This window comes from Zosterops lateralis (assembly GCF_965231275.1).
Source record: "Zosterops lateralis genome assembly, chromosome: 6".
Lineage (NCBI taxonomy): Eukaryota > Metazoa > Chordata > Aves > Passeriformes > Zosteropidae > Zosterops > Zosterops lateralis.
The window spans coordinates 33,109,323-33,130,258 of record NC_139761.1 but is presented as its reverse complement, the minus strand read 5'-3'; the positions used below and the strand labels follow the sequence as shown (position 1 = coordinate 33,130,258).

The window sequence follows — 20,936 nt, the reverse complement described above, 5'->3', positions numbered from 1 at the left end:
ATAAGCAGTATGGGACATGAAAATGAAAAAAAAAAATACCAACACATTTAGAAATTTAGCAAGTTGGAAAGGTTAGTTAAAAACACAACTCTTTCCCCTCAATTCCTACTGACAAGGAAAACAGGATTTAAATTTTTTTTAAACTCCAATTTAGAAAGCACATCTTGTTTCTCTTCTTCAGAGATGATAAACAGTTTTTTTTCAAGAGTGAATATCTCAGTCAAGTGTAAATGGGATGTAGGGTAGGCAGAACTGAAGGTCATGTTGCAGTGAGCTCACAGACAGTGCTGCCCATTTTGAACTATGTAAGTTCATTAAAGCTCTTGCTATATTCACCTATCAGAGCAAAGTGCAACTGTATGTAGTTTTTCATTTATCAGCTATGTTTATTGGAATAAAACAAGCTATTTTCAAAGTTTTCAAGTTCTCAGTTCCTAAATGTAGATGATAAACAAAGAAAATGCTAATTTAAACAAGTCTGCATCAACAAACTTGCAAGTAAAATGTTACTATAAAACGTTTTGTCCCACTCATTCTCAGCTTGATTTAAAGCAAACAAAAGAAAGCCCTTTCAGTGTTAAAGAGGAGTCACCCACTGATCATACTGTTCCAGGTTTTATATTCACACCACTTTAGGGCATGTGACAGAAGAGGAAAAAACCCAAAACGTCAGAGTTACATAGGCCAGAAATTTATTAAATGTTTGCTCAAATACATTCTGTATAGAACTGTTCCACTTGCTTGGTTTTGCTGCTCCCAGGAAAGATCATGAACAGATGCACTGAGCTGTAATCACCAATTAGGAATTGTTATGTATGAAAGTGTTAAGTATGGGGCTGCAAACTCTGTCTGGCCAGATCTGTATCTGGAATTTGACTAGGCACCTTCCTTTCAAAGGGCTCGATTTGTGTAAGCTGCTGCACCAAATGTTATTTAGAAGAGCATTTTACATTTTGGTCTTTTTAGAACAGGAAAACACTTCAAATATTTGAAGTTTTCAATACTGGAATCATTTAGTCCAGAGTGTTTGCAATGGGGTTTCTAATTTTTCATACGGTCTCTCTAAGTATCCCAGAACATTTAGTCTTCTGTTTTGGCTTCCATTTCCTCGGCATCATCATCCCCATCCACTTCAGCATTTTCCCTCTCCAATCTTTCCAACTGCCTTGCAAGCTCAGTCTCGTCTGTGTCAGTGACCACCTTAGGCTGAAAAAAACCAAACCAGAACACATGGCAAACTGTCATAAAGAAAGCTCACATGATTTGCAGACTCTGATTCTACATAAAGAGATAAAATATGTCCTGAAGTCACACAATAAACCCAGGAAAATTAGATTTTCTGGCCATTTGTTTATTTCAGGAACACAGAGGTTCTGATTTTTCTTGTTTTTTAGTAACTTTTTGCTAAGATTTCTTGTAGCACTACTGATCTTGCTCTATTTTAGAAATATTGCAAGGAAAAATGTTGTATTTTAGAATTTGTTCTTACCTCCATCTGCACATTAAAGACTCCTCTCTTCTCCTCAATTTTTTCTTTAATTACAGCCATGGCTTGATTCAGAACAGACAGTCCTTCAGTTCTCTCCAGTGTTGTAGTAGTCATCACATAACGAGGAGGAGCTATCAGATTAATCTATCACATTATAAAGATTGGGGAAAAAAGTGAAGTCGGTAACAATGGAAAATATACTATGCTTAGTTAGACCAAACAATTAAAAGCATTAAAACCCTTTTTTTTTTTTTAATGATGACTGAATAAGTAAACTATTTCTTTTGTTACAAAAGACTATTATTGAAATAGTCTTTATATCTTAATAATCTTTACAAAAATTTCAAAGTAATTTTCAAAGGAGAGAGCACTTCCAAGTTTTTTTAAAAGCACTTATTCAGTAGTTCACTTAACATCCAAAAACTATTGGGGAAGAAAAACTAGGCCTGGGTACAGCAGTCATTCTACCAACACTCAAATGTAAGTAGAACAAACTTTCCTTTTCTTACATAATCTTATATCTGAAAATAAAGTTTTCCCTAGTTAAGACTGCATAAAGGAACAGTGAGTATCTTTTGTGCCAGTACCAGACTTGAATAAACGGAACAGAATAAATACAGCTCCCCAAACTTTGAAAGGCACTGCACAAGCACAGGAAGGACTGCCAGCACACAGCTGAAAGAAGTGTGTTACAGCCCTGCTGGAGAAGAGCTGGAAATCAGGCACAAGGCTTGATGGGGCAGAGCAGCCACATACTACAAGTCCCCGAGGGAATCAGAAAACTTTGCTTTTGATTCCATTATGAAGACTGACACTCACTTTGATGGGCATGTTCTCCGTGGAACAGTTCAAGCCTGCTCTCAAAGCTTCTTTTACTGCATCTATGCCTTCATAACCATAACAGGCCACCTCAATATCTATGACAGAGAAATACAAATAATAAAATTTTACTGTTACCAAGAGCTGCAAAATATTAAAGCTTTTTAACTTAAGCTTTAATAAATCCTTTTAGCAACCAATGTTTATCCACAGTAAGAGCCTCAGTAGCTCCCAAATCTGAGGAAGGCATTACATTTGCTTGACTTGTAAGTTGAGGTAAGAGTCTTTATAAATTCTTTAGACAATGCAACATTTCACACTGTGCTTTGAAAAGCTGGGACACAAAATTATACACTCATATTCACTCACTTCTCATCCAATAAGTACGACACCAATAATTATGTACTTCACATGGAGAGATGAAGATATAAAAGCAATAAATGCAAGATCAGGAAAAGTGAAACTTGAAAAGGAACACATCCACAAAGTTACAGAATTCCATCAGCAATTACAACCAAGGCATCACTTGAGGAGCATTAGAATACGTTTTTATAAGGTTAACATATGGTTAGAATTATAGTTAGCTATAGCCTTTTGTAGGTGTTTGAAAATCAGGGCATAAAGCAATGCTGGTGATATCTGTAATACTCTGACCAGTGTAAAGACAAAGATTTCTTCACCTGCATAGCAATGGCACAAGACTAAGCTACACAAAAAAGTTGGCTTCCCTTCCAGATGACTCACAAAAAGCTGCTAATTCTGAGCTATCAGGAACAAATTTACAGAAGAACATCCCAGTCAGCCTCAGGATGAGAACAGAAGCCAATGGGAAGATTCTACACTTGTGCTGATGACAAAAATTAATGACTTAGACCATCAGAACAAAAAAGGCAGCATGAAGGAAGTAAGAAGACATACTCATCAAGTAACTTTGTCTTCAAAAGTGATGTAGTGCTATTCATGTTAGTAAATGCACTCTTCATGGCAATCAAATCAAATTTTTGAAGCCTATGTTAACTCCTGGCAGTCTAAAGCAATAGGCAGAGGAATTTTACATTACCTTACTTTTTGTACTCTCTTCTTGACTTCAGTGTCATGTGGAAAAGGCTTATCTCTTCTCTCCACAGTAATCAGCAAGTGTTAATGCTCTTCAATATACCCTTGCAAGGGCAGAGGCAATTTCTCAATCTAGTTAAAAATGTGATTCTGCTACACTATCTGTTTAATGGCAAGCATGCCTTTAGGCTGTTCTGTTGAGCCAGATTTACCATTTTGGAGTATGTCTTCTGAAGGCATGCAGACATGTGCTTTTCCTGCCCACAATAAATTAATAAGAGACAAACTAGTTCATACATTAGAAATGTGCTAGGCTTGAGCTGATGTATTCTACTGAATGGTTTGCAATCAACCCTGTAGAAATACTATTTTCACATGTTTATGAACAAGTGACTAAGGCACATTTTGTAGCTGTGCTGGCAGAGTTCAATCATCCTGTCAGGGAATCAATGAATTCCAAACTCTGAATAATGAAAAAGAATATTGCAGATGCAGTAATTTAGTTTCATTGTGTGCCAATGCAATATGACAGGCTGCATTATCTATCATGACAACCAGCTCATGATCCAAGGAATCTGCACTTTGAGGGGGAAAATAAAAGCCAAACCACCTTGCACTTTGGGATGGAACCCACACAGGCAATTTGACAGCAATCCTTGACTAAGGTGTCTTAATTCTGAACAGCTCCATTCAAATACCAGCATTATGAACCCTAAGTTTTAACTGAGATTGTAGTTTGCAACAAGATACACTATCTCAACCTGAGCATCAAGACAGGTCCAAGGAGCACGTGGGAAGAACTCACCAGCTCGGATTTTGACTGCCTGCGGTGTCAGACGTCTGTTAATATTGTCAATCAACACGCGCCTCTCCTCCTCTGTCAGATCCAGGCTGTCCAGGATTGCAGGGTCTCTGAGCCAAGAAAAGCAATGTTACACAAGTTATACTGAAGAGGAATACAACACAACATAAACTTGTGGTGCTATTTCTATTTCTTACAAATAATCCTAGATATCTACTAGGGAAAGAAAACAGAGAAGTTTCTTAAGAACCCACTGTAACACTGCAAGAAACTGAACACATCTATTTTCAAAGCATTTTCTATTGGTAAACACAGCAGGTAAGTAGTTTACTCAGTCTGTTCCTGGAAGGAATCATCTGAAGATTTGATTCTTTTTTTTTTTTCTAAGAGAAGGAATGGCTTTTCCTGCTTCCTTTATATCAGATAAATAGAATGTGACAAGTATCCAGCTTCTTGATATTGTTGTACTTCATCTAATGTGAAGATAAACTCATACCACATAAAAGCAAATCCATGATGAATCTGGAGTTTTAAAATTATTTTAGTGTTTCATTCAAATACAAGATATTTGTCATTCTACAAAGTAACCCACATCCATTCCATATTATTCCTACTTGTTTTTAACAAACTGGATCAGAGACAGATAATTATCTGCTGGCTACATTCTCGGCTAAAGGATAAAGGCTTTTTAAATCCCAAGCTAACAGTTTCAAATTCAGAGATCACAAAAGCAAACTCCTCTGCTGTTTACCAATATAAATTAGGAGCTCTTTTTTGAAGAAGTGGTGTCAATTTTCTATTGCTGTATTAAATTTATCCCAAATCTATCTGGAATAGAATACATAACCAAAAAACTCACAAAACCAGCTCCTGTTCTGCAGGGATAAAAGTCGCAGTTTTCTGAAAAAAATACCAGATCACCTACAATACTACCAGCAGGCAAACATGAAATAAAATTGCCCAAAAGCCAGAGTTAGTACTAGAGATTGGCCTCTGCTGCTAATAAAACTTCGTGTTTCTGTATACAAAGTATAGAGTAGAAGGGCCAAACAAGCAAACAGAACCCAGAAACATGACAGGTTTTACAGATCAAAATATGAACCTGTATGGCAGAAGTGATTTATGATACATACAAATTCTGCTTTATTTCCAAACTATCGTGTTCAATCCACCTGTTAAAGCATTTGGTAGGCTTTCAACAATAGGTCCCCAATGTTTAATTTTTACTGACTAGAAGGGAAATATACTGTCTAACTTCTCCACAGGTATCATGCTGTGTGAAACTCCCAACACACAAATCCTCAGTACAAAGAAAGGAATAACAGCACTCCAGCAAGAACAGCAGTATCCACAGTGGTCTACTCCACTGCTATACATTTATGTAGGAGCACAACAGGAACAAATTAAAGTTACTGCACTCCACAGCCAGAAATATTAAGGCATTACTGATGGAAAGATGTTTTGAGAACAGACAACTTCAGAATTTTATGCTCCAAACTGGATAGCAAATGAGCAACAAAAGGCTTGAGCTCAGGAGTTTTCATGAGTATACAACTGAAGCTAAAACAGACAGTGTAACTAGAGGTGTTTTTTTAAGAAAACCCACACCTATTATAAACAAAAAACAATCTACTATTAAAAAAAACCCCATTCTATTATACAGGTGTTTAACTAAGTATTTATGAGTTAAGAGTGATCTGGGATTCCTTTTACAGCAATATGCCCTTTACCAGTAAACCTGCCATCACCAGAAAATAATCATTACAATATGAAACAAAACACACTAATTCTAAACGAAGACACAAGCTGTTTCTTCCCTCAAAAGGCAGAGCTGGTTTTCAGTTACTTAAAAACACGACTGAGTGCCGGTTCCCAGAGTCACTGCCATTTCTAAGAGCATTAGTACTGCCATCTAGCGTTCAATTCCAGTTCATCACACACACTTCGGTGCTATGAAAGAACAAAACTGAAAATGTTTACTGAGAAATCCAGTTTAGGATTGACAATTTCACGGTAGGTTCGTAGAGGGAAACCAGATACTCCAAATCCAAAAGCAAATTAAAATATCAGACTCGATTAAAAAAATAAAAGCACTCTATCTCAGTGCACACTTCCTTAGCATCACTATTTCCACCTCTTTCTGTTCATAATTCCATTTCTAAGTTTATGATCCCATTCTTTAAGTTTGGAAGTGGAGAGAAGTAACAAGTCAGCTTCTTGCACTTGAAAAAAGAAAAACAGCTGCCTGTGCAGTGGAAGAGTGACAATCAGCTCTGAGTCTTCAGACCCAAAGCTAAGTATTTCTGATAAAATCTGCCTGGGACTAAACCAGGCAAATTCTGACAGACAAATGAAGACCAGTGGTTCTTCCTCTGTTCGACAGATGTCAAAATTTATGAGATTTACTTGACCAGTATATTCTCCATCCTGATTCTGGGAAAGGAACCCAGTGACACAACCCAAAAGAACATGGTGACAGATACACTTCCAGGAAAAAACTCCCTGCAATTTGAAGAAAGGCCTTAGAAGCACAGAAGAAGTTCCTTACGAGACTGCATGCTTGAATGCATCATAAGCACCATATCCAGGCCTTTTGTACTTGTCATCAAACACCCAGGCAGTTCTCTGGAACAGGCTCTCCAGCTGCTCATCCTTAGTGTACTCCAAGACTTCAGCAACGTGGCGAAGGATGCTGTAAACCTGCAACACAGGAGTGGTAAAAACCCCAAACCAAACACTGAAAGCAGACAAAAATTTCTACTTGGAAGTGTTGAGACCACACAGTAGTAAGGATGGGAGCCTGAAACTACCTGCTCATCTTTTCAATAAAAAGTTGCCCACAGGATGCTAAACCATCACATACTTTTGGATTTCTGATCATTTAAATATACCCTTTCACATCACAAGTTCTCAACTGACATCTTTCTTGCTCTATTAACTCCTTAATAAGCAGCTTACCATGTAACTCTCACGGACACATGAGCTGATTATATGGCTTTGCATGGTGAAATGAGAATCAAAGTATGCCTAACACATAAGTGCTTTACTTATATCTTTTGTCTGTGCATTTTGGCTGCTCAAGAAAGAAGCTGGAAATACACAGGGCCTAAATATAGAAAGGTGACTTACAGTCTTTGATTTTGTGAATTTGTCTTCACATTTGATTGCCTCCTCTGGAGAAACTCTTCTTTTTGACAAATCAATATAACCTATTGGGGAAGAGGATTTTAAAACTGTCAGCCATTGTGCAATCTAAGCCTGACTCCATCAAGAGAAACTCCTGAGGAACAAACACTCTGGCTCAGGATTTGCCCCCTGCCCTACAGTTTCCCCATATGTTGCTGCAGAGAGAAACAAGACCAAACCCTGATGAATTTAAACAATTATGATCCAAATTACGATACAAAATTCTTTCAACTGTAAATAATTAAAAGTAGCAAAATTTTGAACATCATTCTTTTCAATTACTGCCCTAATATTTTCTCTGCAAATTTTGAACAAATTCTCCTAATATCTTAGCAACTAGTGATCTATTTTTACATTTCTGTACACATTTTGGAAAAAAAGTCACTCCAGCACACAAAGAAGTAAATTTATTGCATATTTTTCTGGTGCTCAACACAATTTAATTCAAGGCTGGCACCCTATCACTTTAGCTCTGAACAGTTTCCTAATAAAACATGCTCAGCCTGAAAGAAATGCCTGAGAAAAAAAATCTTTTGAATTCTCTTCGAAATTTTAAAAGGACTTCACCTATTTCTCACAAATTACAGGTTCTCCAATAAGTTCAATAAAAGACCACTAGATTAATTCCAGATGTGTTTCTCTGTTAATATAAAAACAAAATTAACTTTTAAAAGTGTAATTTCATTACAGATGTTGGGAAACTTATTTCACTGCAGATTTATCTGCAATAAATTTATTCTTGTCCTGCCTCTGCTTTTCCTTACCCTGTCATTCATTATTCATTCTCAGAATTAACTGTAGCTTCAGAATTATTCTAGAAAAGCATGTAACTTGAGAAACATCAACAGTAATATTTCTAGGAGATGTGCTCAGTATGGATTATTCCTGTATAGCTGGATAGACATCTTAGAGATTGTGTGGAACAGTATTACCAAAATCTGAAATATTCCCAACAGAAGTTACATTTATAAAACCTTCGAAGATTCAAATGTCCAAAAGACAACAAAAACCAAAACTGCCAATAGAATTTTAACTTGTACCCTACAGAATTCACAATGATTACATACTTGTCATGACCTTTATCAACAAGGTTTGAGACTTGTTAACAAACAGGATGGGTGAGCACTAACTGCTTAACATCTAGATTTTTATGTCTACAGCAAATGATTCTTCTCTTCAATTGACTTAGAAAATCTACAGTTATCAAAAGAAAACTCCACTTCACTGTACTTCAGTGACTGATCTGGTGAGGACCCACTCAAATATTTACTGATGTGATTTACTTCCACTAACCCAATTCCCAAAGGACACAGAGGAACAGAAGAATGATCACAGGTATGATCAGTGATGGTCTATTTTTTTTCAATGCCCAAAAAAAGTTGCTCCACAAACAGCTGCTTAGTTCATCTGCATTTCTGTCTATGAATTCAATCTTGCCAGAGCCCCCCATACCCCCAGATACCTTTCTCCTTGTCGACTCTGATGACCACAACGCACTCGTTCCTGCCGATGCGGATGAGTTTGTTTATGGAGCGGATTCGCCTGCGGGACAGCTCGCTGAGCAGGATCATGCCTTCGATGTTGTTGTACTCCAGCAGGCTGACATAGGCCCCCATCTCAGCAATGGAGCGCACGTTCACCATCACTACATCTTCCACCTCAGGGAATTTGTGCTGGTAGAACCTACAGCTTAGTCCCGGCATTCTGCAATTCAAGCAGAAAAAACAAAGACTTTATTTCACAGTACATCGCTGCCTTCTCCTACAAACACAGCAATAAACCAGAAAGGAATGGGGAGGATAGAGGGGAACAGTGGCAGAAAAAGTAGCAATTAGGATACAGTTGTGCTTAGGTTTTGATAGAAATTAAATTATAAATTAACTTGTATTTCCACCACAACCATTTCCTAAGATGCTATTTTATCGCATCAACGTAGAAAATGCTTTGCTACCCAGACTTCATTACCCACTTCAGCTGTCATACTGCCTAAAGGCTTCTTCAGGTGGTGGAAAGGTGGCCCTGCACACCTCACAGGTATCTAAATTCATGAGAGTGTGTGACATTTTCACAGATCCACAAAATATTCTGAATTGGAAGGGACTCTCAAGGATCATTAATTGGACTGGAAGAGCAGAAGGACATATGAGAGAAGCCTGCAGGACTCCTGAAGGACTTTGGATGCACATAAGACAGAAGCTTCTATAGTACTGAGGAGAAGCAGACTCCAGATGACTTTTAAACTCAGCACAAGGTGTTCAGAGTAATCCTGCAAGACCTGCTCCAGAGGCAAAATGTCAGCAAAGGCATTAATCAGAACAGAACTAGCCTGGCCTGAAGTACTGAAAAGGCAAAAAAAAGCATCCCCCAACAGACTGCTAGTCAGGAGGGGAAAAAAACAACAATATCACAAGACAAAGACAGAATTCCTTCATTATACATTCAAAAAAAAGGGCAAAACCAACATTTCACAATTGAGTGGTGGTAAGAAGGAATGCTTAAACTGCTTCAGTTTTCTGAGGATGGATCCATATCCTCTTAAATGTCGAACTAGGTTAGTTCAGTTGTCTATGCCTTCAAGTTTCACACAGAAAACTTTCTACAGCAGCAGGAGCCTAAGATGCCAAGCCAGATGCATCACTCCGTCAGAAGGTTTTAGTCACCATTTTGAAGTTTTAGTCATGATCTTTACAGCAGTGCCAGGGCTTTCTAGATGTAAGAAAGTTTAAAATCAGGATAGGAAGGTAATGCCAAATGCTATGTACACATCCACACAAATCAGAAGACCACGTCCACCCTTATTGCCATTCTTAACTTGTAAAAAGGGAAATACAGACTAGCAAAGCATTATAAAAACGCTCTGAAGGTTTTGTATAACTTCGTGTAACCTGAAGCTGAACAAAGAGCTCTAAGGTTAAAAAGGAAAACTTTACAGTTCGGCTTTCTAGTCCGCTCAGTGAAGCTCTGCTCAGTTCTGCAGGGACTCGTGGGGTACATGAGAAAGCTGCTCTGCAAAGCAACAAACTGGAGCCACAGCGAGCAAGAGTGAACCAACAACCGCCCAGCCCTTCACTCCTCTCCCCACAGTCACAAGGCTTTTATTTCGGCCTTCCGTGGAACCAGGAGCTCGAGCAACGCTACGCCCACCGCGCCGAAGCCGGAATTCATCTTTCCAGAGGCCGGACACGCCTCGGCCGAGGCCCTCTGAGGAAACCGGCGGAAACGGAGCCAGTCCGGACCGGCGCCGCGGGCACGGGCGCTGTCCCAGCACCGCCGCCGCAGCGGAGAGGGGGCCGGGCCGAGCCCACCTCCGGCAGGGCGCCGGCGGGAGGCCCGGGGAGGCGGCCCGGGGAGGGGCCCCGCGGTGCGGAGCTCCGGGGCGGTGCCGGTGCCGTCCTGCCGGGCCCAGGCGGTACCTGAGAGCGGCCCGGGGTCCCGCGCTGCGCTCGCGCCCCGCACTCCCGCGCTGCCCCGCTCCTGCCGCCGCGTGCACCCGGCCGCCGCTACCGCCCCACTGCGCAGGCGCCGCACGCAGGGGAGACAGGGGCCGGGCCGCGCTCCAGCGCCCCCTAGCGGGCGGGCGGCCGGAACCGGGGGCTTGACCAATCGCGTGTCCTCTTGTGGTACCCGGGAGACACGTGACCGCAGGGGGCGCGCCCGGGGCCCGCATCCGGGTTCGGTCCGTGCGCGCGGCACCGCCTCGCGCGGGGGCGGGGCCGGGTCACGTGACGGCGGCGGCCGCTGCGGCCCCGGTGACAGCGGCCACAGCCCAGCCCAGCCCGGCCCGCCGGTGACAGCGGCCACAGCCCAGCCCAGCCCGGCCCGCCGGTGACTGACAGCGGCCACAGCCCAGCCCAGCCCGGCCCGCCGGTGACAGCGGCCACAGCCCAGCCCAGCCCGGCCCGCCGGTGACTGACAGCGGCCACAGCCCAGCCCAGCCCGGCTCGCCGGTGACTGACAGCGGCCACAGCCCCGCCGCAGACATGTCGGCCAAGGACCGCATCGAGATCTTCCCCTCGCGGATGTGAGTGTCCGCCGGGACGGGTCGGGATACCCCGGGGGAGGGGCCGCGGGGCTCGTGCCGTGCCCTGAGCGGCGGCTCTCGGGGCTCCTGTCGGGCCCGGCGCTCGGAGCCGTTCCCCCGGGCCCCCCGGGTCTGTGGGGGAGCAGCCGAGCGCCGCCGGCCCCCACATCCTGCAGGTTCTGCTCCACGTCGGCCCCGGCAGTCCTGAGGGCCATGGCAGGCCCGGAACCCATACCGGGTGTGGGATTTAAAATCATGTGCTCACACAAACCTTACTTAAAAAAGAACAACTTGTAGGATGTATGTGTAGGAAAAACGGGCAAGTGGAAGCACAGCTTCCCGTAACTTTGCAGCAGACGGTACTGCTGTACCAGAGGTTGGCCGTAAAGGGTTAAGAAAGAAGAGGGAAGTAAAGTGCTCCCAGTGTAGGGGACAGTCAGGTAATTTTCCAGATCCAGACAGCAAACTATCTGTCATGAAAGCAGATGTCTCCTGAGAAGGCTTAGAAAGCTGCCAGCGTTGGAACAAACACAAACAGTTGAATAAAATTGCTGGCTTAATAATGTTGTTCAGTTTCTATTTGGAATCCTCCAGGACAGATACTTTGCTTTAAGGTGAAAGGCTGTTGCAAATCTTCTTGCACAAAAGTGGGTTGATGCCTGCACATAATCTTTATAGTAAAAAGGATGCCTTGCAGGATAGAAAACCTCAAACACAGAACAATAATTATTCACTCTGTATGAACTTAGGACATATAAAGTAACAGTTTATATGGAAAGATTAAGACATTACACGGTAAAGGTTCTGTTTTGAAATTTAGTTTAGAAATAAACTATTGCATACACAGAAATGAATTATTGCATACACTAAGTCATCTGGTCTCACTCCTGCCCTTTGGGAGTGCTTTTTTTTCATTCAGTTTAGGTGTCCAAGGAGGGGGCACTTCAATCACTCTTTGTACACTCTTGAAAGGTGGTTTTGTGAGGTCATTTGTCTGCAACAATAAATTTTGTTAACTGACAGAAGAGGGTTTCAAAAGGTTTACTTTTTAAGGTTGGTTTGAGGGTTTTTCTGTTGTTATTAAGTGGCTTTACTGGTATGAGTCTCTTCTGTGCTGGATATCTTCAATTTCAGAAGCTGCTCAGTTTCCTTGTGAGTAAACAAGACTTTGTTTATTGCACTCTCAGAGTGAGTGAGATCTTGCTTGAACTAGAAGGCCAGCCAGTCTCTGGCAGGTGGTGAACAGAGCAAACAAGTTAGCTCAAGGTAACAAACACCTACTTGTTGGGAAAGTAAAATTGCCTTTTTACTCTCTGATTTTATTTTATTTTTTTTTTTAATCATAAACATTCATAAAGTATTCATGGTTTTCAGTTCTACATATTAGGTAGAAGTTAATGGAGCCATTCTTGTCACATGCCAGTAGATGTGGCCAGTAATGGATTCCACTGTGTAGAGAGAATCTTAATTATACTCAGTTTTTCCAAGGTCAGGGAGGAAGTGTGTGAGAACTTGACTTGAGCAGTGTCCTTTGTGCACAGTGGCTGCATGTAGAAAGCAGTGCAGTCCCTAATTTCATATAGGAAACCTCTAAGTGTGCTGCTGGAAGGAAAGGTGAAAGCTACAGCTAACTCATTAATATCTCTTTTAAATTGTTGCTGCTTTTGATTGTCTTTAATAGCTTATAAATCTCCTATGCATCATATGAAGCTAAGGGAAACCAGAATGTACAACTGCTGCATCTTCCTGCTCTGTAAAATCAGAGCATGGCACCAGTTGTTATGACCACATGAAGAATTTGCTGTGCTGCTGATTTTGAGAAGATGACGTTGCACTAAAAGGACTTAAAAGCAATACCAGTGTCTCTGTGACAATGGGTATTTGGAGGAGTTTGGTTTCTGGTACTTCTAAGTCATGAAGAGAAATGAAAACTCTTATTTCCTACTATGGAAGCACTGAAAGATGTCAATTTTCCACGAGTTTTGACTTCACAGTTAATAACCCTGTAGTTCTCATTGATGATGGAGATAAATATAAATTCCCTTGATTTTAAATGGGAATTCTGTCCTGAAGTGGCCATCTTGTTTTACTGTAGTTCATAATTTCAGTCATACACATGTCAGAAAACTTCACATAAGTTTTTTTCCTAATCCATTCAGATAATGCAGGACGTTTTTTCTATATTCCTCTGCTCACCAGGGCTCAGACCATCATGAAGGCTCGTTTGAAAGGAGCCCAAACAGGTCGTAACCTCTTAAAGAAAAAATCTGATGCTTTGACACTTCGATTCAGGCAGATCCTTAAGAAAATTATTGAGGTAGGTAAATTAGAATTTGCCTTTGTTTGGCTCACTTTACTTGAAATCTGTCTTTTCTGTCTGTTGTGCATTCCTGTTCTGCTAACTTCATTACACAGGCTTTCTGGCTAACCTGTTTTTTGTGAGACTGCTAGGAACACATGAGCAGAATTATGTTTTTTTGGTTGCAATGATACAGGAACTTGAAAGAGTTAATATTCTTCACCTTTTTCTAAACAGTCTTAGCCTCTGCTTTCTTTTGTGTCCCAAGTTCCCTATCATCTCTTCTATATTACAGGGGATTTGCTCTGATGCTGCCAAATTTTTTAGGATTGGTGTTAACATTTTCTGTAGCCCCATTTTTGTTGCTTTATCTGGCTTGAGGGGATAGTGCAGATCTATAATGTTTCCTGCATGACTAGGTACACTAGCAAGCAGAAGTTTTGTCTAGGTGGGACTTATTCCTTTATGAAGAAACGCAGAGTCCTCCAAGGGCTACAAATCTGTAAAAACTGGAAAAAAAATGGAGTGGGAGGAGAGTGCAGCTTCACAAAGATACATTTGTATCTTGAAAATCAACTTCAGCTGTCTCATAATATTCCATACAATGTGAAAAAGTGTTTTCCTACTGAGCCACTTTATTGTTGTGATTTAACCCCCATGTAATAGAATTTCATGATTAAGACAAATCTTTTACTGCTTCGATGAATTCTACAATGTGAAACAGCTGAAATATTTATCTTTTTTTGCCAGTCACCTGAGAATTACAATTCCAGTTTGAGAGTAAGCTATGCATATAGGACTTTCTCACTCACTTCAGTTTCTTCTCTTTATGCTGCTGATTATTTATCCTGGAAAAGGAGTAACAATGTGCCTTGTATTTGCTGCCTTTTTTTCTTTCTTTTTTTTTAACAGACTAAAATGCTGATGGGTGAGGTGATGAGAGAAGCTGCCTTTTCACTTGCTGAGGCAAAGTTCACAGCAGGAGATTTCAGGTGAGGATTACTGGGCTTCCATGAGGATGTCTTACCTATTGGAAACAGCCATCCACAACTTATTTTCTCTTTTGGAAAAAAAGAAGTAAATTCTTAAAGAGGCCTAAAAAGGACGACAGTGGACAGGATGAACTGAATTCTGTTATGTAAAGGTGGGAGACATCACTGCAGAAGAGAGAGAACTTGCATGATGAAAACATATACTCCATGGGAAGCCAAACAAAGTGGAAAGATTAACAGAATTTTGTTTTTGCCCTTGGTTTGAGAAAGTGTTGCTTTTTGCAGCTGGGAATCAAAAATGCAAGAATTTGTATCAGAGTATTGGACACTTTGTTAATTTGGTCTTGTGAATTTGAGGGACAAATGTAATGTGTGCTCTTTCCTGCCAGTAAGTCACACAGTGATTTTACCAATTGTTCTAATCTCCTACTTCACTGACCTTTGTCTCACTAGGGCTAGAGAGGGCTGTATGCAAGAGGGGAAACAAATTCTTTTCCTCCAGCAGGATACTTTAATTGTATTTTAATAAATTACAGTTAATTCATTCAGGTGTGCATGGGGAAGTGTTTAAGATTCAGCTGATGGTAGTACCAGCTCATGGGGAAGAGCCAAGTGGTCACACACGGCAGTAATTGTGTGCTGCTGAAGAAAAGTCTTTTTGCCCTTTCATTTGGATATAGTGCTGTTTCCTGTCCTAACCAGTCACTGTGTTTAGCTATAAACAAGTCAGATTCCACCCTGTAAGTAAACTGGACTTCAGCAGAGGAGTTAGATGTAGTGACCTGTTCTTGGAAGACCTTAAGTTACTTTAGAATGCTTCAAGATGAATTGCTGTACAACTCCAAGTTTGGTAATACGGTAGTTAGTGGGTAAATAAACTCATTAATGGTCTGAAAGAACAAATACTTAGAAACTAAAATGAGCAAAATGTTGCAGCCTTAGTTTGCATTTAAAGCCTTGAAACTCCTTCACTTTCATTGTGAAAGAAGTCTTATAGGTTGATAAGACAATGTTAATAAAATAATTTGCCAGATAACTGGCTAGTTTTTCAGCTATGCTTTGTTAACTTAGTCTAAGACAGTGTTAAAGTTACATTTCATAGATTCTGCATCTTTTCTGAACTTTGCTGGAAACCTGTTTTTTTCAAAGACTCTGTGGTACTTTGAAGACTGTGCAATAAATTGCATAGAGAACTGAGCTGACACCTTCCAGGTCCTTGCAGCTATTTGATAACTGATTCATTTTGTATATAATGATGAGTTAATGAGCCATTTCGACTTTCCTGATTAAGATCTCTGTTTTTTTCCTTACAGTACCACTGTGATCCAGAATGTGAACAAAGCACAAGTCAAGATCAGAGCTAAAAAAGACAATGTGGCAGGTGACTCATTTCCAGGCCATGAGTACTTCAACTCTTAAGGGAATTGTGGGAGGAGACTTGGAAATAGGCAGGAATGTATCCAAACACTGTCCTCTTTTTCCCTTACCTATCTAACTGTAGGAACATTTGTAATTTGTTGGGGTTTTTTCACCTAAAAACTTCTGATTTTTGTATTTGGTTACTTACCTCTCATAAAATAAAATGAATGCGTGTAAACTGCAGTCCAATTTCTGAATCTCTGGACAAAGCATAACTTCCATAGGGCTTGACTGGAAAACAGATCAGGAGTTAAGCCCCAAAGTTAAATAAATTTCAAGTAATTGTCTATGAAGAAAACAAGACAGATAAATCAGGACTGAATGATTAAAATATTCCTTAAGCAAAGGGAACATATTACTAAACAGGAACATAATAAAACTGAATAAACCAGAATACTTCCCTGAATTTTCCATGGGTCTTGATCTCTCCAAACTCAACACAATTCTGAAGTTCTGTATTGTATGTCAGAGCCAGCATGACTTAATTGTTCCAAGCTATGTAGGAATATTTTGTAAACAAAGCTCCTGACATTACATAAATAGAAGCAAATGGGGTAAAAGTGAGCTGTACTCAATAAATCTGTAACCCTTTATGTCTCTTACATTCATTTTTGTTTGCTCTTGTCAGGTGTAACCTTGCCAGTTTTTGAGCATTACCAGGAAGGAGGGGACAGTAAGTACAACCCAAGTGTTTTCTGTCGTTATGTACTTCCATGATCGTACAGAAATATTGTCATGTCTTAATGGTCAGTCAGTTTACATCATAGGCATAGGGGTACTTATTTCCTTTGATGCTTTGCCCTGGTCCTGTGACATGGAGGGATTATTAGGAACTCTAATAGATACTACTTTCCTAAATCAGTGAGTTTTTCAAGTGAGAAGACTTGTCTCATATTTCCAGATTTTGAGACGTCTAAGTCTTACTAGAGACATGCACAACATAAACCACTATAAAGACAATTTGTTAATGGGGAAAGGCTTTAGCTTTTCACTTGATGATCTCTTCATGTCCCTGTAGTATGTAAAGCATTAACTTTTATCTAGTAAGGAAACACTATAACAGCACTAGTAACTTTTTTTCTTTTCAGGCTATGAGCTGACTGGCTTGGCCAGAGGTGGAGAACAGCTGGCTAAGCTGAAGAGGAACTATGCCAAAGCTGTGGAGCTGCTTGTGGAGCTGGCCTCATTACAGGTTGGTGGGAGTTAAAAAGAACAGTATTCATTGGTCTCTCACTTTTTTAGAATGAGTACCATCTCTCAGTAGTTGTAGCTTAATCTAGTCCCAGTGGTGTACAAAGTTGCAAAACCTTTTTAGCCATATGACTGCTCCAGGGAAATCCTTATTCTTTAATGCTAAGAAGAAACTATTTTGGAGAAGTGGTATTTGTAACAACTGATGTGCAGTATTCATCATGCTAGTGACAGCAGTAGGAAACATTCTGCTTCTATCAAGGACACAGTTTGTAAAGCTGCATTATAGACTTGGCTTTCAAGTGCTGTTTGGTTTTGTGCACAGAATTGATGGAATTGTTGAATTTGTCTTGTTATGTATTAATTATTTAATCCCATTCCATCAGACATCCTTTATTACTTTGGATGAAGCCATTAAAATAACAAACAGACGTGTGAATGCAATTGAACATGGTGAGTATTTTTCCATTTGGGATGCATAACATTTTTCTTTCTCTATGCCAGATGAGGAGCAGGGTCTAGGAAGCCACTATTTCTTGTTAGAATTTCAAGAATGCATTCTTGAAAGCATTACAATTAAGCATATTGGAAGAAAGAAAAAAATTAAGAGCCCAGTGGAATGGACTTGAGGACACAAATAAATGAATAGGAAAATGTGAGAAAGTCATCAGGAAATTGTATTAAGAGCCTACAGGACAAAGAGTTTTACAAACATTCTGCAGTCCCTGCTAGCAACTTTGACTTAAGTGGTGAAGCCTGTTTTGCCTGAAGCAAAAGATAGGATGTTTCTATGTGTTAAGATGTTCCAATAGCTAGCATAATAAACTTCAAAGAACTAAAATATATTTAACTTTAAATCATACTAATAAACTTTAAAACTGTAATGGTGATGCCCAGTGGAAAGGCTGGTGACTTCTTGGTTTTGGATGGAACAGTCCTTATGTCAATACCCTGGCCTTTTTCTTTGATCTGAATTCTTTATTCTTCATGTTCTTGTTTGTAAATTTGTTTCTTGCCATTTCTTAAGTACTACTACAATCAAATATTGGCTGTGATTCCTTTTGCTGCAGTGTCCGGAGTGCTTTGATTGTTTCAAGTTGCTGAGTTTTGATGTCCTGGATTTAATAATTTTTGCATGTACACAATAATTTCAGTCCATGTTTCCAAATCATCCTTTTCAGCAGTTTTTCAGAGACTGGTTTCTTTCAACATATAGGCCTTAACTGCAGCTTATCACTGAGAATTTGACTTGGAAAAGATTTCCTCTGCAGCCTTCCAAGTAATTTTGGTAGTGCTGATAACAGGTTTTTTCTTACAACAAATTATTCTGACACAGAGCTTGCATAATTTGGTGTTAAAGCTGTGTTTAGTGTCTTTTCTCTTGTGATTATGTTGTATTTGAGTATTTGTTTTCATGACAGCCTTTTTAAACAGAGGAAATTCTCAGTAGAGGTGCTATACTGAACAGAAGTGTCTGAAACAATGTGATGGAAGAACAGTTTTAATTCAGATTTTGCCCACTTCTAAGGTTTTTTTAGTGTTTTGTATACTTGTCCATCAGGAAATAGTATGATCTTCCATGAGACATAGATTTCCCCTAGCCAAAAGAATTACTAGATTGACTTCAAACAACATCTGTGCACTATGTTAGAATATCCTCCTGGCTAATATAACAGCAGTCCCAACTTATTTATATGTTTTTAGTGATTATTCCCAGGATCGAACGTACTCTTTCTTATATCATCACAGAACTGGATGAACGAGAACGAGAGGAATTCTACAGGTAAAAGACTAAAAAGACTAGACTTGTCTCTTCCTAAAATAGACCATTCCTCTGAAGGGAGTTAGAACTGTTCACCAAAACTGCCACCAAATATTGTAAAACATGACCTCATTCTTACTGCACATTGAGTTTCCAGAGCTGGGTGCTCAGAGCTCACCAAGTACTTGTCTGAAAGTTATAAATTAATCCCTTTCATTAAGTTGTACATAGCTGTCACTGTTCTTCCAGAGGGAATGATGTGATACAGTACCTTGAAGTGTTCTGCTTTAAGGACACCTTTGCCAATGAAGTCAGTGTTCTGGGCTACCTGAAACAAAAGTGTCAAACCTGAAATGAATGAAAGAGGAATGGACTTGATTAAATACAAGCAGAATAGTATAGTGCAGTGTTTAGGGTCAAGAATATACTTTATAATTCGGTTGAGTTTTTCAATTGCAGCAGCTAGCAATAAAAGCCTTCTATTTTTGCCATTTTTCCAAATTTGATTATTTGTTACAGAATTTTTGTTTCCTGTGGAACTTTTCCAGGTAGCTTTATCAAATCCAAATTGTACAGCATACCTGTTGTATGAAAACATATTTGCTTCACAGATAAAACTGTATTTTTCTTCATAGGCTTAAAAAGATCCAGGAAAAGAAAAAAGTCTTGAAAGAAAAGTCTGATCAAGAACGGGAGCTGCGGAGGGCTGCTGGTGGGGAAACTGAACCAGCCAATCTCTTGGCAGAAGAGAAGGATGAAGACCTTCTATTTGAGTAACCCTGCACAGTTGTTGTAAATGGAGGAGGAGACCCAAAATACAGAATGTCCAGTTGCAATATAATTCAAGACATGTTGCCTCCAAGATACATATGTGGCTTCTCATTTGGTGTCCAAGTCTTGAGTTGAATGGATTGTGGATTTTTCCTGGGAGATTAGAAATCTGGGAACTTGACTACATAATAAGAGGAAAGGCAGAAATTGGTCAGATGCTTTACTATCAGGAAAGCCTTCTATTCCATGTTCAGCCTGTTTCTTCACTTAGTAGGAATGACTGTTGAAAGCTATATTTTTTTGAAGGATGGCTCTGGATTTGCCTAATCAGATTCATCTAATTGCTCCCCTTCCTAGTACAAGCAGAGAAAAATGTTACTTAGGGGGGAAGATGCATGTGATGTTCTTTGCTGCTGAACTAGCAATGTTCAAGTTGCTTAGAGCCAGCTGAAGGACTGTAAAGGAAACTAGTTTTCTAACCTGTTCATGAAATCCACAGTCTTCTGTGATATATTTTTGTTGCACGATTGTTACCATTGGCCTAAAATATCTATGGTTTTAATCAGAGGTTCTGCCAACTTGTGTACTGTCTGTGCTAGAAACAAGTGTAAATTTTAACTACTAAAATACCTGGTGTCTGGCTCGAGTTGCTAGAAGATGACAGTCTTAAAAGTTTCTTGTGTTGATTTCAAAATAAAACTTCTGCTTCACCCTTTACGACTGACGTGGAAACCACTCTGAGCACATCTCTTACAGCCTGTGCCGACATTTACTTAATCTTTACTGCTTTAAATAAATAACTATGGAGAAGTGGCTCCCTCCTGCCAAAAGCACATAGAAACAACCATCTAGCTACATGTTGCTGCAAATCTTCATTGCTTCAGTAGGCTGGCAAGCAAAGCAGGGCTGAATGTACAGCAGTCCATCCTTCCTGCAATTCTTGTGTCCAAGGATGATGAGTCCAGGAGAGTGGGTGATGAGCAGGCTCTCACTAAACCCTGCTCAGTTTGAAGAGCTGTTTTCCTAAAGACAGAAGCACAGAATGTTGCAGAAGACCTCTAAGATCAGAGTCCAACCTTTGACAAATCACCACCTTGTCAGTCCACAGCACTAAGTGCCATTCTTTGAA

At 40.0% G+C, this 20,936-nt stretch overlaps 2 protein-coding genes across 2 annotated transcripts; one reads left to right on the top strand and one right to left on the bottom strand.

The window, feature by feature from the left end:
- Positions 1-673: 673 nt before the first annotated feature.
- Positions 674-10,867, bottom strand: EIF2S1 (eukaryotic translation initiation factor 2 subunit alpha). Its single transcript, XM_083862771.1, has 8 exons — positions 10,766-10,867; positions 8,815-9,056; positions 7,296-7,375; positions 6,715-6,866; positions 4,170-4,276; positions 2,309-2,406; positions 1,490-1,633; positions 674-1,206 (listed from the first exon to the last, which is right to left on the bottom strand). The coding sequence occupies exons 2-8, from the start codon at positions 9,053-9,055 to the stop codon at positions 1,081-1,083; spliced, it is 948 nt and encodes a 315-aa protein (XP_083718897.1). The 5' UTR covers position 9,056; positions 10,766-10,867; the 3' UTR covers positions 674-1,080.
- A 377-nt stretch (positions 10,868-11,244) lies between these two features.
- Positions 11,245-20,524, top strand: ATP6V1D (ATPase H+ transporting V1 subunit D). Its single transcript, XM_083863622.1, has 9 exons — positions 11,245-11,373; positions 13,573-13,690; positions 14,585-14,664; positions 15,978-16,045; positions 16,712-16,756; positions 17,172-17,275; positions 17,661-17,727; positions 18,979-19,057; positions 19,672-20,524. The coding sequence occupies exons 1-9, from the start codon at positions 11,333-11,335 to the stop codon at positions 19,811-19,813; spliced, it is 744 nt and encodes a 247-aa protein (XP_083719748.1). The 5' UTR covers positions 11,245-11,332; the 3' UTR covers positions 19,814-20,524.
- The last annotated feature ends 412 nt before the right edge of the window (positions 20,525-20,936 follow it).

Coding starts and splice junctions, on each gene's coding strand:
- EIF2S1 (XM_083862771.1), bottom strand. CDS start 9,055: ATGCCGGGACTAAGCTGTAGGTTCTACCAGCACAAATTCCCTGAGGTG. Junction 4,277..6,714: donor GCATTCAAGCATGCAGTCTC/GTAAGGAACTTC, acceptor TTCTTGGCTCAG/AGACCCTGCAATCCTGGACA. Junction 1,207..1,489: donor TCTTTAATGTGCAGATGGAG/GTAAGAACAAAT, acceptor GGTTTTTTTCAG/CCTAAGGTGGTCACTGACAC.
- ATP6V1D (XM_083863622.1), top strand. CDS start 11,333: ATGTCGGCCAAGGACCGCATCGAGATCTTCCCCTCGCGGAT. Junction 13,691..14,584: donor TCCTTAAGAAAATTATTGAG/GTAGGTAAATTA, acceptor TTTTTTTAACAG/ACTAAAATGCTGATGGGTGA. Junction 17,728..18,978: donor TGTGAATGCAATTGAACATG/GTGAGTATTTTT, acceptor ATATGTTTTTAG/TGATTATTCCCAGGATCGAA.